This window comes from Anastrepha obliqua, chromosome 3, assembly GCF_027943255.1.
Source record: "Anastrepha obliqua isolate idAnaObli1 chromosome 3, idAnaObli1_1.0, whole genome shotgun sequence".
Taxonomy (NCBI): domain Eukaryota; kingdom Metazoa; phylum Arthropoda; class Insecta; order Diptera; family Tephritidae; genus Anastrepha; species Anastrepha obliqua.
The window spans coordinates 118534110-118546871 of record NC_072894.1 but is presented as its reverse complement, the minus strand read 5'-3'; the positions used below and the strand labels follow the sequence as shown (position 1 = coordinate 118546871).

Below are 12762 nucleotides of genomic sequence, written 5' to 3'. Positions count from 1 at the left end.
GGCTCTGATATTTTTGGCATAAAAAGCAGTTATATATGTACCTGTGCTCGTCCCTTGAAAATCGACTCAGCTGCATTGGAGATAAGCCAGGAAAAAATTAACACGATCGACAGACAAAAAATTTAAAAGCACTTCCCACGTCAAAGAAAGCATATGATCGTAAAGCAGCCTTTCTTTCACAATCTCACACAGACAATTTTATTTTATTTTATTTATTTACTTTTAAATGCATAGAAGAACGATTTTTTAAGGTTTTTTAAAATTTCCACTTCCTTTTTTATTTTTTTATTTTATTATTGAAATTCATTTTTCTTTATGCAAAGTTTATATATATATAAAGGGTGGTTTCTAGGGCCGATGTTGAATGTAAACCACACCTAAACGTCAAGTCTTTTTTTGCATTTGATTTGACATTTTTCAATTTCAAACTAACTCAATTTGAACCATGGAAAGATATACAATCGAGCAACACGTTAAAGTTATTCAGGCTTATTATGAAAACGGGCGATCAAATCTAAATGCATATCGCGCACTTCATCTTCAGTGATGAGGCACATTTTCACCTCAGTGGATTCGTAAATAAGCAGAATTTCCGCATTTGGGCGAATGATAATCCAAGAGTGATTGCCGAAAATCTAATGCACCCACAAAGAGGGACTGTTTGGTGCGATTTATGGGCCGGCGGCATCATTCGGTCGTGAGATGATAACGAACTTTTTATGGCCCAAATTGGAAGATATGGATGTGGACGATAGGTGGTTTCAACAGGACGGTGCCAGTTGTCACACAGTTAACTAAACAATGGCTCTTTTGCGCGAAAAATTTGATGGCCGAATAATCTCACGTCGCGGCGATGTCAATTGGCCGCCAAGATTATGTGATTTGACACCGTTGGACTTCTTTCTTTGGGGTTATTTGAAAGAAAGGGTGTACGTCGATAAGCTAGCAACAATTCAAGAGCTAAAGGATGAGATAATTCGGCACATTAACGGCATAGAACCTCAATTATGCCTCAGCGTCATCGAAAATTTGAACCATCAGGTGGAGGTGTGCCGCCGAGGCCGATATTTTGTTCTATGCGTAATTGAGCTATACCAGTATTATCACAATAAAGAGAAATGACAATAATTTCCTAAAGAAATTGTATTTTATTCAAAACCAATACCGGCCTTTGAAACTTAACCACCCTTTATATGGAATGGATAATATATTTCCATATTGGAAAAAAGTGGGTGGCATTTGATTAATAAACCGTTAGATTTAAATGCCACTTTATTAAATACACCCAGATGTAGTTGCAATTATGAGTGGGGTGTGATTTGACAAATGTAATTTATGCGCGTCTGAACAGAAGAAGCCAGAAGATTGCATCAAAGAACAGCATTACCGACTATAAGTGACCAGAGTTAACAAAAATCAACACTTAATATGTTAACAAACAATTTATTAAATGACTTTTTATCAATTTCTAGAGTTCCAACTTGAAGCAAAGGGCCACAACGAAATGAAAGACCATTTGTGCCTGTTTTGCGCCAACCCCTTAATTTGATTCCAACTAAGACGCATGGCTCGGGTTTCTGACTAGAGCAGTCGTCTTCAGGTGTTCGCTGGCGTTCCTCGGTTTACGCGGTTTTTTTTTCTTAAATTTAATAAAAAATTAACAGTTTTTGACTCACATGCATCATTGGCTACTAAACTTATGATAGTAATAATTCCATTTTACTGCAGAGCGCGTTCTTAAATGCAGCAAATTTATTTGCAAAACGTCAGCAAATCTATCAATTGCATGAATTGTCACATTGGCAGTGCTGTCAACACTGCATTTCTGAATATATCTACCCGTTGCTGTGGGACAGCAGACAAATGTCGTCTGTATGGTCGAGGTCCGCTAGGCGGCTTTGCTGGCGCCAGGTAATTCCGCTTCCAGATGACGAGGCGCTTTTCAGGATGACGTCCAACACGATACTAATTAGTAGATGCGTAACACTTTAAATTTTTATATTTTGGCTTAGCAAAATTTCGACATCATTGTAATTAAGATCCAAAAAAACGTTTTCTGGCTATCCGGACCAAACATTATATGCGCATATTTTAGTTAAACTTAAGTATTATATAAAAGCATGAATGTATGATGATAAGCAGTGGTCCGAGATATGCATACAAATGTTTTGTGGGCGACCTCGGAGATTTTAAGGTTGTATGCTTTACATCATTCCATAATGAAAGAAATTCTATTTCCAAAAAAATAGATTCGCTCAGCAGTTAAAAAAATCGTTATTTTTTTAATCGGACACTTGATGCATTGAGAAAAATTGTAAAAAAAGTAAAATTTTCCCTCTATGCAGCTCCGCGTAAAATCGGAACCCTTGAATTATTTTAGTATTTAGCATTATTTACTGCCCGTAATGCATATGCGGACATTTTCTCATGCATATCCGCTTATAACCTCAAGTTGAAGCCACAGTGTTTTAGTGTATGTTGTATGTAGGTATATTTGTATATCAGTGAATACAAGTCCGGCATAAAAAAGAATTCATGCTTAAACTACAAACTTGTCATCACTACTCCTTTGCATAGATTTGTTTTATGCATTTTCTACATTTACCAACGACATATAAAACCCAACAACTCCTACTTCTTACTAAATTTGACTGGGTTTTAGAAGCTAAAATAATTTTACGTTCCCATCCACTTGCTGCCTGCAGTTGAAAACAGGACTGTAAATTTTCTCAACCCTACAGCTGCGATGTTGCAGCACCAATTGCCCGTCTGTATAACTGGCCAGCATGCCATACCATGCCCTTGCAGCAAGCAGCTGCATTTTAGACCCAAGAAGCCTAAAGGTTATCACTCAATTAAACACGCAATAAAAATACTTGAGTGATTGTGTAATGAGTTTTGAGTGAATGAGTGAGAGTTGGAGCAAAGATATTGAATGCATTTCACACATTTGCCACATTAAGAGAGCCGCAAAAACATGTGCATTTCCCCTGACTTACTGAACGTAGCGACCTCTGCAGGCACACAACTGCTGAGCAAATGGATGCGCTCCAGAGAAGAGCGAGCACAAGTTCTCAATTCAAAATAAAACCAAACTAGGCATGCCACGAGGTTTCTGGTCTCAGCGAACACTGAATTCGAGTGCTAACGCAAATTTGGAGTCGCACACTCTCGATGGCCAATTAATGAGCGCTGATGGAAAATGCAGCTGCTGCTGTGCCTATACAAATGTACACGCGCTCTTCTTTTTCCGTACCTATTACTCTCGAGTTCGTATTCGTGTCGCCTTCAAAGTGCCTGCTAAATCGTCATTGCATTGCTCTGGCAAACTGGTTTTGTTTGGCTTTTTGAGCACTCAAACGAGTACTCCAAGCATCGAAGGCAGCCGAAGGCGCTGCTGGTTAGCAATGAGTGAGCAAGTTGCTCCGAGGGTTGTTGCTGCTATACGCCATCGTTGGTTTAGTTGGTACTTTGCTGGTTAGGTAGCAGAATTATTCACGCTTGGCCGCTTCTCCATGGGCCACTATAGCCAACCGAGGTGTTGTTAGCGCATTGAGTTCGCTGAAGATTTAGTGTAGTTCGTTGCTTGACCGTGTGCGGTTGTATACTTGGGGAAATATACCAAGACACAATTGAACATTTTCGAAAATTTCAAGAAGAAAAAAAAAAAAACATAAATAAGCCGTCTATAAATGAAGAGCGAACAAAGTGAAAAGTTGAATTGCTGCAAAGTGTCAAGTACGGACAAAGACTGTGCGGAATTTCGACAAAATTATTAGCAAAGCCGTGATAAAAGCGAACACTTGGATTATCGCTCACGGTGTACCAGCTGGTGCTGAGTTTGAAAACGAAAAACAAAGTTTAAAAAATAAAGAAAACATAGTCAAATATTCATAACACTTGTGGTGGAAATTTAATAAAATTTAACAGAATGATTTTTGTGTAAGTGCTTTGCCACAAATACTGCGCATATAAACGTGTAAAAATATATGTATGTGGCACCTATAAATGCAAACTAATAACTAAACAACAACAAACATTTGTGTTTACAACGGAAACGCGTTATTAGACGATTTGTGCAGGAAATCAAATAAAAATTAAAAATCAAATCAAATTGTAATTAGTGATCGCTGCGCTTGCCATGAGCGTGGGAAATATTGGTGAAATCGAAAAATTGCATGACGCCTGATATTTGATGTGCACGTGAAACTGCTGGACTGCTGAAAAAGGTTAGTTGTGTTTTTGAGTTAAAATTTTGAATTTTTCAAAACTACCAAAATAAGAAATTGTAATGAAAGTGTTGAAGAGGTCAAGCGCGATTTTTCTTATGAAACTCTGTATTTGTGAAACTAAGTTTTATAGTGGAAGAAACCAAGCGCAAATTGCATTTTCAAAGTTATAATTTTATTAATAGCTGATTTCAAAATTGTGTTTTATGTTAAGTATTTTTTAGATTATAGACAATTCTTGAAATATTAAGAAAATGCGGAAAAGCATTTTGAAGGCAAACTTATTTTATTTTAAAATTAAATTAAATTTTTACTTTAAATTATTTTATATAAAATTTTCCTAAGGGCAAAACTATTTTAATTTAAAATCAAATTACATTTTAAAATAATTTTATATAAAATTTTTCGTAGGTTAGTTCAAGTTGCTTGGCTGCCGCCAAGCGGCGCACTTGGAAAATTAAGTAAAGGCATACAAAATTTTTAGTGCATTCGTGCTTATCGTAGAAGGGTATGAAATGAAAAACTATGAAAAACAATATTTTATTAATATTAATTTAATTTTCGGTCACCAAGTAGATACATTGAGCGCACAAAATGAAAATCATACCTGAATTTTTTTTAATTGTTATAAATTTTATTTACGTAAAGTATTTGGTGTGTAGTAAATACGAGATCTAAACTGTTCGAATATTTTTCAATAAAAAAACATCTGAACAGTCTGAATTAATCGTTCGCCGTTTTTGGAAATTTTACTGATATTTGTGGCTGCTTTAGCATAAACAGCTGTTTGAGAGCTGCTGTATGGCGGGAAACGGCAAAATATGTATGTAGATGTATGATACTTTGCACAATACGTTTTGCGTATGAAATGCATTTCTTTCGGTGAAATGAGATGCCGAAGTTTTAAACAGTTTGTATCATATTATACACTTTTTGTATAATATTAGAACGCAGGTTCGAGTCTCCGTGAAACACCAAAATGTAGAAAACGTTTTTTCTAACAGCGGTGGCCGAGTGTACTTCCTACTACCACGAAAAATATCCTCATAAAAAACAAAAAACAAATATCAGACATTCGGAGTCGGTTTAAGTGCCTGGGTCCCTCTATTAGTAAAATAACATCAAGACGAGCGCCAATTATTTTTTTATATTTTTTTATATTTATTGCGTAAAAAAATTCGTTCTTTTAAAAATTAAAAAAGAAAATATTAGCTGATATATATTAAAAATACTTATGTATGTAAACACAAAACAAAATTTATTTACTAAAAAATTCAAATAATTATCTTTTTTTTGCTTTAAAGAGAAGCTAATATTTTTAACTTTATATATGTATTTTAAGAATAATACTTAACCATTTAATACATTTAAGAAGTTAATTATATCTAAAAGTCTCCCTGTCCCGAGAGCTCTACACCCTTTTTTCAAATTGCTTGTAAACATTAATATTTATATGTGAACATCAACGAAAGTTAATTTATAGGAAAAATAAAAAAAAATTATCAAATATGTAATTACATTTTAGTATTTTGCACGAAATTATATGGTAATGCCTTTAATTTGTAATTTTATGAGAAAAAATTGGTAATTATAATACAAATTTAAGAGATCAGGTTATATTAAAGCAGTTTTCGATTTTTTGAAATGTTAATTGAAATAACAATGCACGGCGCATTATAAAGAGGTAAACATTTAGTTATTTAAACGCCTACTGAATTTCAATATTAGCTGATAAAAAATTCGATAGTTTATTCATGTGCAAGTTGAAGTTATCAATTAAATTTAAAGATAAAATGCTTTGACATATAATTAAGCGCAAAAAAAGAAATGTAATTACCTATTTGATATACATATTTTTTTTTTAATAAATTAGCTACTGCCAAATATTAATGGAAATAGCTCAGTATTACAAAAAGCGAAAATAGAAAAAAGAAAAAAAAAATTGTCTAAATTCATATCAAAACTACTATGAAAATATATATGAAATTTGAGCAAAAATAACCTTGACAAAAAAAAGAAAAACAAAATTATTCAAATTATTAATTTTTCATTCAATGCACACCTTAATTTTCTGCCCTAAATTATAGAACTAAATGAAGAATTAAATTTCATCTGAAACAAAATAAGGTTTTTCTTATACCTATAACCTGCAGTTTTAAGCTCACCCCGAACGGCAGATGGTTTTTTATGAGGAGCTTTTTTTTTTGGCAGAGGCACAGGGAGGCTTGCCATTGCCTGCCGCGGGGCGACCGCTATTAGAAAAAATTTTAACAAAAATTTATTTATGAAAAAAAAAACCAATTCAAATATTTACTAGTTGATATAAAAATAAAAAAAAATTAAATTTCATAATAAAAAACGTATCTTTTTTTGAATTTTAATTCAGAATTAAGTGCAAATATACTGGCATATAATAAAATAATATTTAATGCATTTGATATCCAACATAATTTGGAAATGCCATCATGAGAGTGGCTTTAGCTCAATTGCGAGCTGCCCTATTGATTTTAAATATGAATTGAAATTACAAAATGGGCGCGTAAACTAAAAAAGGGTTTTTTTTTTTTAACAAAAAGCCAAAGAAAATTTGATAGTATTTTTAAATATCCAATTGCGGGTGTTTTAAAAGCAGACTTCGTGACGTAAAAGTAGAACTGAGAAAACTTTTCTATACAATTTGGTTTAAAGCTTTTGCATTCAATCATTTTTTTCAATTACTTGCTTACGAATATTGTGATTTCCTGTACATATATACATATGTGCATACATAAATATGCAGATATGTGTTTTAAATTAATAAAAAAATTTATTGCATTTATTTATTTTTTAGAACTAGTAAATAATTTTAAACACTAATAAAATAATAGATTTCAGTTCTTTTAACTACAACAATATGCTTAAACAGAAAATAAATATGTTTTGATTCTAGCATCAGTTGTTGCTACATGTGAAATTCTTGAATGTGTATTATTTAAAAAAATAAAATTTATTAAAAAAAAATAAAATTTTTTAGTTAAGTTTTGGTTAATTATGTAATATACTAAATTTTATATTATTTGTATTTATAAATTGTATGTTATTTAAAAAATTAAAAAAAAAAAAATTGGACAAAATTTGGACAAAACTTTTTTTTATTTATGGAAACTTTTATTTTTATTTTATTATTATTTATAAAATTTTTAAAGAAAATTTCAATTTGATTTAAATTTTTTCGGATTTCTATAAAAATTTGATTAATTTATAAGAATTTTATTAATTTTTATAAAAAAAATTTTTGATTAAAGTGCACAAACAAAAATTTTGCGAAAATGTTAAAACCATTGCGATTTTTAATTTTTTACATACATTTCAATTTCATCTTTGCACTTTTTTAAAATTTTTCACTTTGCGAATTTTGCGCAAATGTAAAAACCATTGCGTTTTTTAATTTTTTACATAAATTTCAATTGAAAATTTAATTATAAAATAATTTTAATTCCGAAAAAATGCTACACACACACCTACACCCATATTCAAAACTGCTTACACAAAAGTATTCACTAGAAAACCTTTGTTTGTAGTTGTTAAACAACTGTATGTATGAAAAATGTTGTTGTTAAAATATTTAGAGTATGCAAAGATAACTGGTGCTAATGAAAAGACAACAACGGTATATTTCACTTCAAAGCAAGTGCTTGAATTTGTACGAAATTTCTTTGTATGGCTGTATGGCTTTTGACTATGGCTGTATGTGCAAAATAACTAGAGCGCTGAAATGTATATATTAACAAATTTTGACAAATTATTTCTTTCTCTTTTAATTTTTAATATTTTTCTTGTGGAAATCGATTTCATTTGCCTACTAAATTCATATAAATCCAAGTTTCCAACTTTATGCAAATTACAAAAAAAAATTTTAAGTTTACATCAAATTCTCGAACTTTTCAGTCAGAGTTTTTGGAAACACTTGGAGTATGCAGTTTTATAGCCCATTGAGTTTTGATAAATAAAGTGCAAGTTTGAGGTGGTTCAAAAATCGGTTTGATTTTTAATAGCTTTTAATTTTTCATAATTTTTTTATGTAAATTTAGTTAATTTTCCCACAAATTCCATACAAGTCTAAGTTTCCAACTTTATGCAAATTACAAAAAAATCAAAAAAAAAAATACATTAAATTCTCGAACTTTTTAATCAGAAACAGTTCGGATATGCGGCTTTATAGTCATTAAATCTTGTTGAAATAAAATCAACTTTTCGGTGGCTCAAAAATCTATTTGATTTTTGTTAATATTTTTTTTTGTTGCAAACGAATACTCAATATTTTTTATAACCAGCAGCGTCAACACAAAAAAAATTGTGAAAAATTAAAGCGCATTTTGCGTCAATTGAAACTTGCGCTTTGATAAAATTTAATCGCCTATAAAACTGCATACTAGAAATTTTTCTAGAAGATTTTAAATAAAAATTTATGAAATTTTGATGGAAATTTATTGAATTTTTTTCTAAGTTGGCACAAAGTTTGAAACTTGAATTTATATGGTTTTGGTAGGAAAATAAATATAAAATTATTCATAAATGAATCATAAAAATATTATGAAAAGTAAATAAGAAAGAAATTTATTATCCAAACTTGTCAATAAGTCGCTCTGCTATGCCTACTTATCGCAGTGTGATAACCTTTCAAATATCTGATAATCAACTTCGCTGAATATATTTAACAAAAAAGCTGAATATAAACTATATGTTAAACTATAAATTAAACAAAATAGCTTGGAATGGAGTTAATTTCCATTTAAAAAAATTTTTCTATAGATATATTTGTTCTCTAATTTCATGCTTTCAACATTCCCTAAGTCTAATTTTTGTTTATGACTAAAAGGAAATAATGGCGTATATATATTAATTGAAAAATATAAATAACTTCGACTTCGTAATCAAAAAACGAAGAAAAGTCAATTTCACAAATATTCCAACCACACAACCAATTTCCATAGCCTCAACATTTTCTTATTTTCCTATTTTATTACCTTTATTCACTACTTATCTCGTATATTTCCATACAATTCACATTGAATTAATTTTCTCAACTCCAACACAATACTGAACCACCTCTTCTTCTTCTTCTTTCGTTTTTCTTGCAGCAATGGAACGCTTATAAAATCAATTCATTACACGCGCTTCATATATCTTCGATTTCACAAACGCATCACAACGCATCGCAAAGACAACAAAAAGCTTTACAGTCGTATCGACTGTGAAATAACAAAAATAACTCACAACAAAACTCACACACGCACACATATGAAAATGTTGCGTCTCGAAGGCATTTTCTTCACTTCGTTGGTCTACTTGCTGCTTGCCGCCACTGCCAGCGGTTTGGCTAACTGTCCGCCTGGGTGCCAGTGCGATGACAATACGCTGGTCGTGCAGTGCGGCGAGGGTCAATTGGATGTGCTACCCATTGCACTCAATCCGTCCATACAACGTTTGGTGATACGCAACAACAAAATCAAGACGATCGATTCCTCAATACAATTCTACGCCGAGCTGACATTCCTCGATTTGTCTTCAAATCACCTGATGACCATACCGCAGCGCACCTTCGCCTACCAGAAAAAACTGCAGGAGGTGCATTTGAATGACAATAAGATAGGCGCGATCAGCAATAAGACATTGATAGGTCTCTCGGCGGTAACGGTGTTGAATTTACGAGGCAACTTGATTTCAGAGCTCCACTTGGGCACCTTTACGCCATTGGTGAAAATCGAGGAGCTGAATTTGGGCAAGAACCGCATCGGCTTTGTGGATCCCAAAGCGTTTGACGGTTTGTCACAATTGCGTATTTTGTATTTGGATGACAATGCGTTAACCTCGGTGCCAGATCCGGTAATCTTTCAATCGATGCCCAGTTTGGCAGAACTCTTTCTTGGCATGAACACCTTGCTAACAGTGCCCGCTGCCGCCTTCCAAGATGTGCCCGCCTTGACACGTCTGGACTTGCGTGGCGCTGGATTGCGTAATATCTCGCATGATTCATTCAAGGGCTTGGAAGCGTTGCGCCAGCTGGATCTGTCAGACAATCGGCTGACACGCGTGCCCACCTTCAGTCTTAGTCACTTGGTGCGTTTGGAAGAATTGACTCTGGGCCAGAACGACTTCGAAGTGATTGTTGAAGGTGCTTTTGTTGGACTAAAGCAGTTGAAACGTTTGGATATCAGTGGCGCTCTTCGATTGAAGCGCATCATGAATGGCGCGTTTTCCACAAATGGCAACTTGGAGTACTTAAATCTCTCGTCGAACAAGATGTTGCATGAGGTGCAAGAAGGCGCTCTCAGCGGTTTACCCAACATGCGTCACGTCATCCTGAAAGCGAATGCGCTCACCTCGCTTGCGGAGGGCCTGTTTCCATGGCGTGATCTCATCACACTTGATCTATCGGAGAATCCGATCTCTTGCGACTGTCGCGTGATGTGGTTGCGCAATTTATTGGTGGAGAAGAATGGCACAAACGATGCAATCTCTGAAGTCTACTGCGCATTTCCCGATCGCCTGCATGGCGAAGCGTTGCGCAACCTGAACCCAACCCTTATGGGCTGCTCACACACCGATCCACGTAAACAAGCTTTGATTGGCGCGCTGCTCGTTGGTTCAGCTGCCACGCTAACTGCCTTGGCTTTGATACTATACCGTTGTCGTCGCAAGATACGTGACTACATCAACAGCGGCGTGTGGGGTAATTCAGCATTGGGACGTAAGGAGCGTGAATATCAGAAAACTTTCTGCGATGAGGACTACATCACGCGCCATCAACATCATCCCTGCAGTCTGGGCATACATTCGACCTTCTCGAACACCTACACACCACACCATCCAGCCGCGCGCCACTACGGCTTCTGCACCATGCCCATCAATGACTTGAATGCACCAGATGCACAGAAAAATCTACAACAGCTGCAAGTACCAACGGCATCGGTGCTGAACGAAAAGAAAGCCCTACAAACGAGTGTTAATATTGACGATTGCGTACCCTACTCTCTGCGCATTAAGCCCTCCAATGGCAGCGCAACGGAACCGCAGCAAAGCGTGAACCATTACACGAAACCGCAATTCGCGCATTCTGCCGTTACGCTCGATGTCGGTGAGCCGTGCTACTCGTATGCCGATGTGCCAATGATGCATTCGCCTGGGGTGAATGCCTGCGAGGCACGCCAACATCAGCTGCGACTCACCCAAGAACACTTCAACCAGCAACAACAACAGCAGCTAAAACAACAACAACAGTCGCTGCATTATGGCACTTCGGCACGTAGTGAATGCGACGCGTCTAGCGATGTAATGGATGCCAACTACATCTACAGCAACACTCACTACTCCATGCCACTGGAACAGGCGCGCAACGCTAAAACACCTACACCACCACCATTGCCGCCAGCACTGCCACTGCGCAATGGCTTGGCGACCTCAGGTCGTCGTTCTTTTATGGGTGGTAATGCACACAAGCAACAACTGCAGCAGTCCCAGCCTCAGCAGCAGCAGCAGAACAGCAACACAATGCGTAATCCACACTGATCGCAGGTGTTTAGTGTCGGTAATGAGCTGCCGCTGGCAGTGCGTTACCCCACCTATCACCATCCGAAGCTGAGCTTATACGCTTAGTGGGCGCCAACTGTGATGTGACCGAGTGTCGTAGCGTAAGCGAAGAAAGAGAGAGGGAGAGAGGGAGCGCAGGAGGAGTGAGTAGGAGAGATAAAGAGATAGAACTTCAAGTATTACTACCGAGGACCCTAAGTACATAAATAGAAAACCAACGAATTATATCACTTAAGTAACTAATTAGCAGCAAAGACAATAGGCTAAGTTTGTGCACCTAAAAATATGCTTTGAAATGGTGGTTTGGCAACCAGCGGAATGCCATAGAAGTACAGAAATGATTCTTCAATGAAATTACTTTCAAAGTATGAGCTAAAAAATCCTTTCACAAAAAAAAATTTTAGTTTAAAATTCGCATTACTAAAGGAACAGCAACAAATCGGAAGACAGAAGTTATGTGTAAATATATTTATAAATATTGTAGTATAACAGTTAAATGTAGATAATAAGCATTCTTATTATTATTTTTTGTTTAAACAAAAGCACTGAATTGTATTAACGGTAACTGTAAAGATAAGAAAGAATTGTACTTATTTGGTGGTTAAAGGATTGTAAATTATTTAACACAAAAGCTGTTTAGTTAGACTATTTAATTTTAACAAGAATTCCTGCGCTAAGTTGAATAGTTAGAAGAATATTTAAATTATAAAAATCGACGACAAAATCCAAAAATAGTAATAAAATAAATAAAGAACAAACTTTTTTGAATTAAAAAATAAACAAGTCTTTTTTCAATAACCAATGCAGGCAAGGGTACGAAAGTTTTGAAGTACATATTATTTACATAATTTAAAATTATGAACAAAAAAAAATTACGAAAATCTGAAATCTTTCTCCATAGGCGAAGGCAGCAGAAATTTTGGTAAACAGATATAATCGGGGACTTCAAAAATCATTCCGAGGA

At 34.7% G+C, this 12762-nt stretch overlaps 1 protein-coding gene across 1 annotated transcript; it reads left to right on the top strand.

Annotated features, from left to right (window-relative positions):
- Positions 1 to 3574: 3574 nt before the first annotated feature.
- LOC129241843 (leucine-rich repeat neuronal protein 3) lies at positions 3575 to 12536 on the top strand. The gene is made up of 2 exons (XM_054878372.1): positions 3575 to 4229; positions 9350 to 12536. The coding sequence occupies exon 2, from the start codon at positions 9510 to 9512 to the stop codon at positions 11775 to 11777; it is 2268 nt and encodes a 755-aa protein (XP_054734347.1). The 5' UTR covers positions 3575 to 4229; positions 9350 to 9509; the 3' UTR covers positions 11778 to 12536.
- Positions 12537 to 12762: the final 226 nt, after the last annotated feature.

Coding starts and splice junctions, on each gene's coding strand:
- LOC129241843 (XM_054878372.1), top strand. CDS start 9,510: ATGAAAATGTTGCGTCTCGAAGGCATTTTCTTCACTTCGTTGGTCTAC.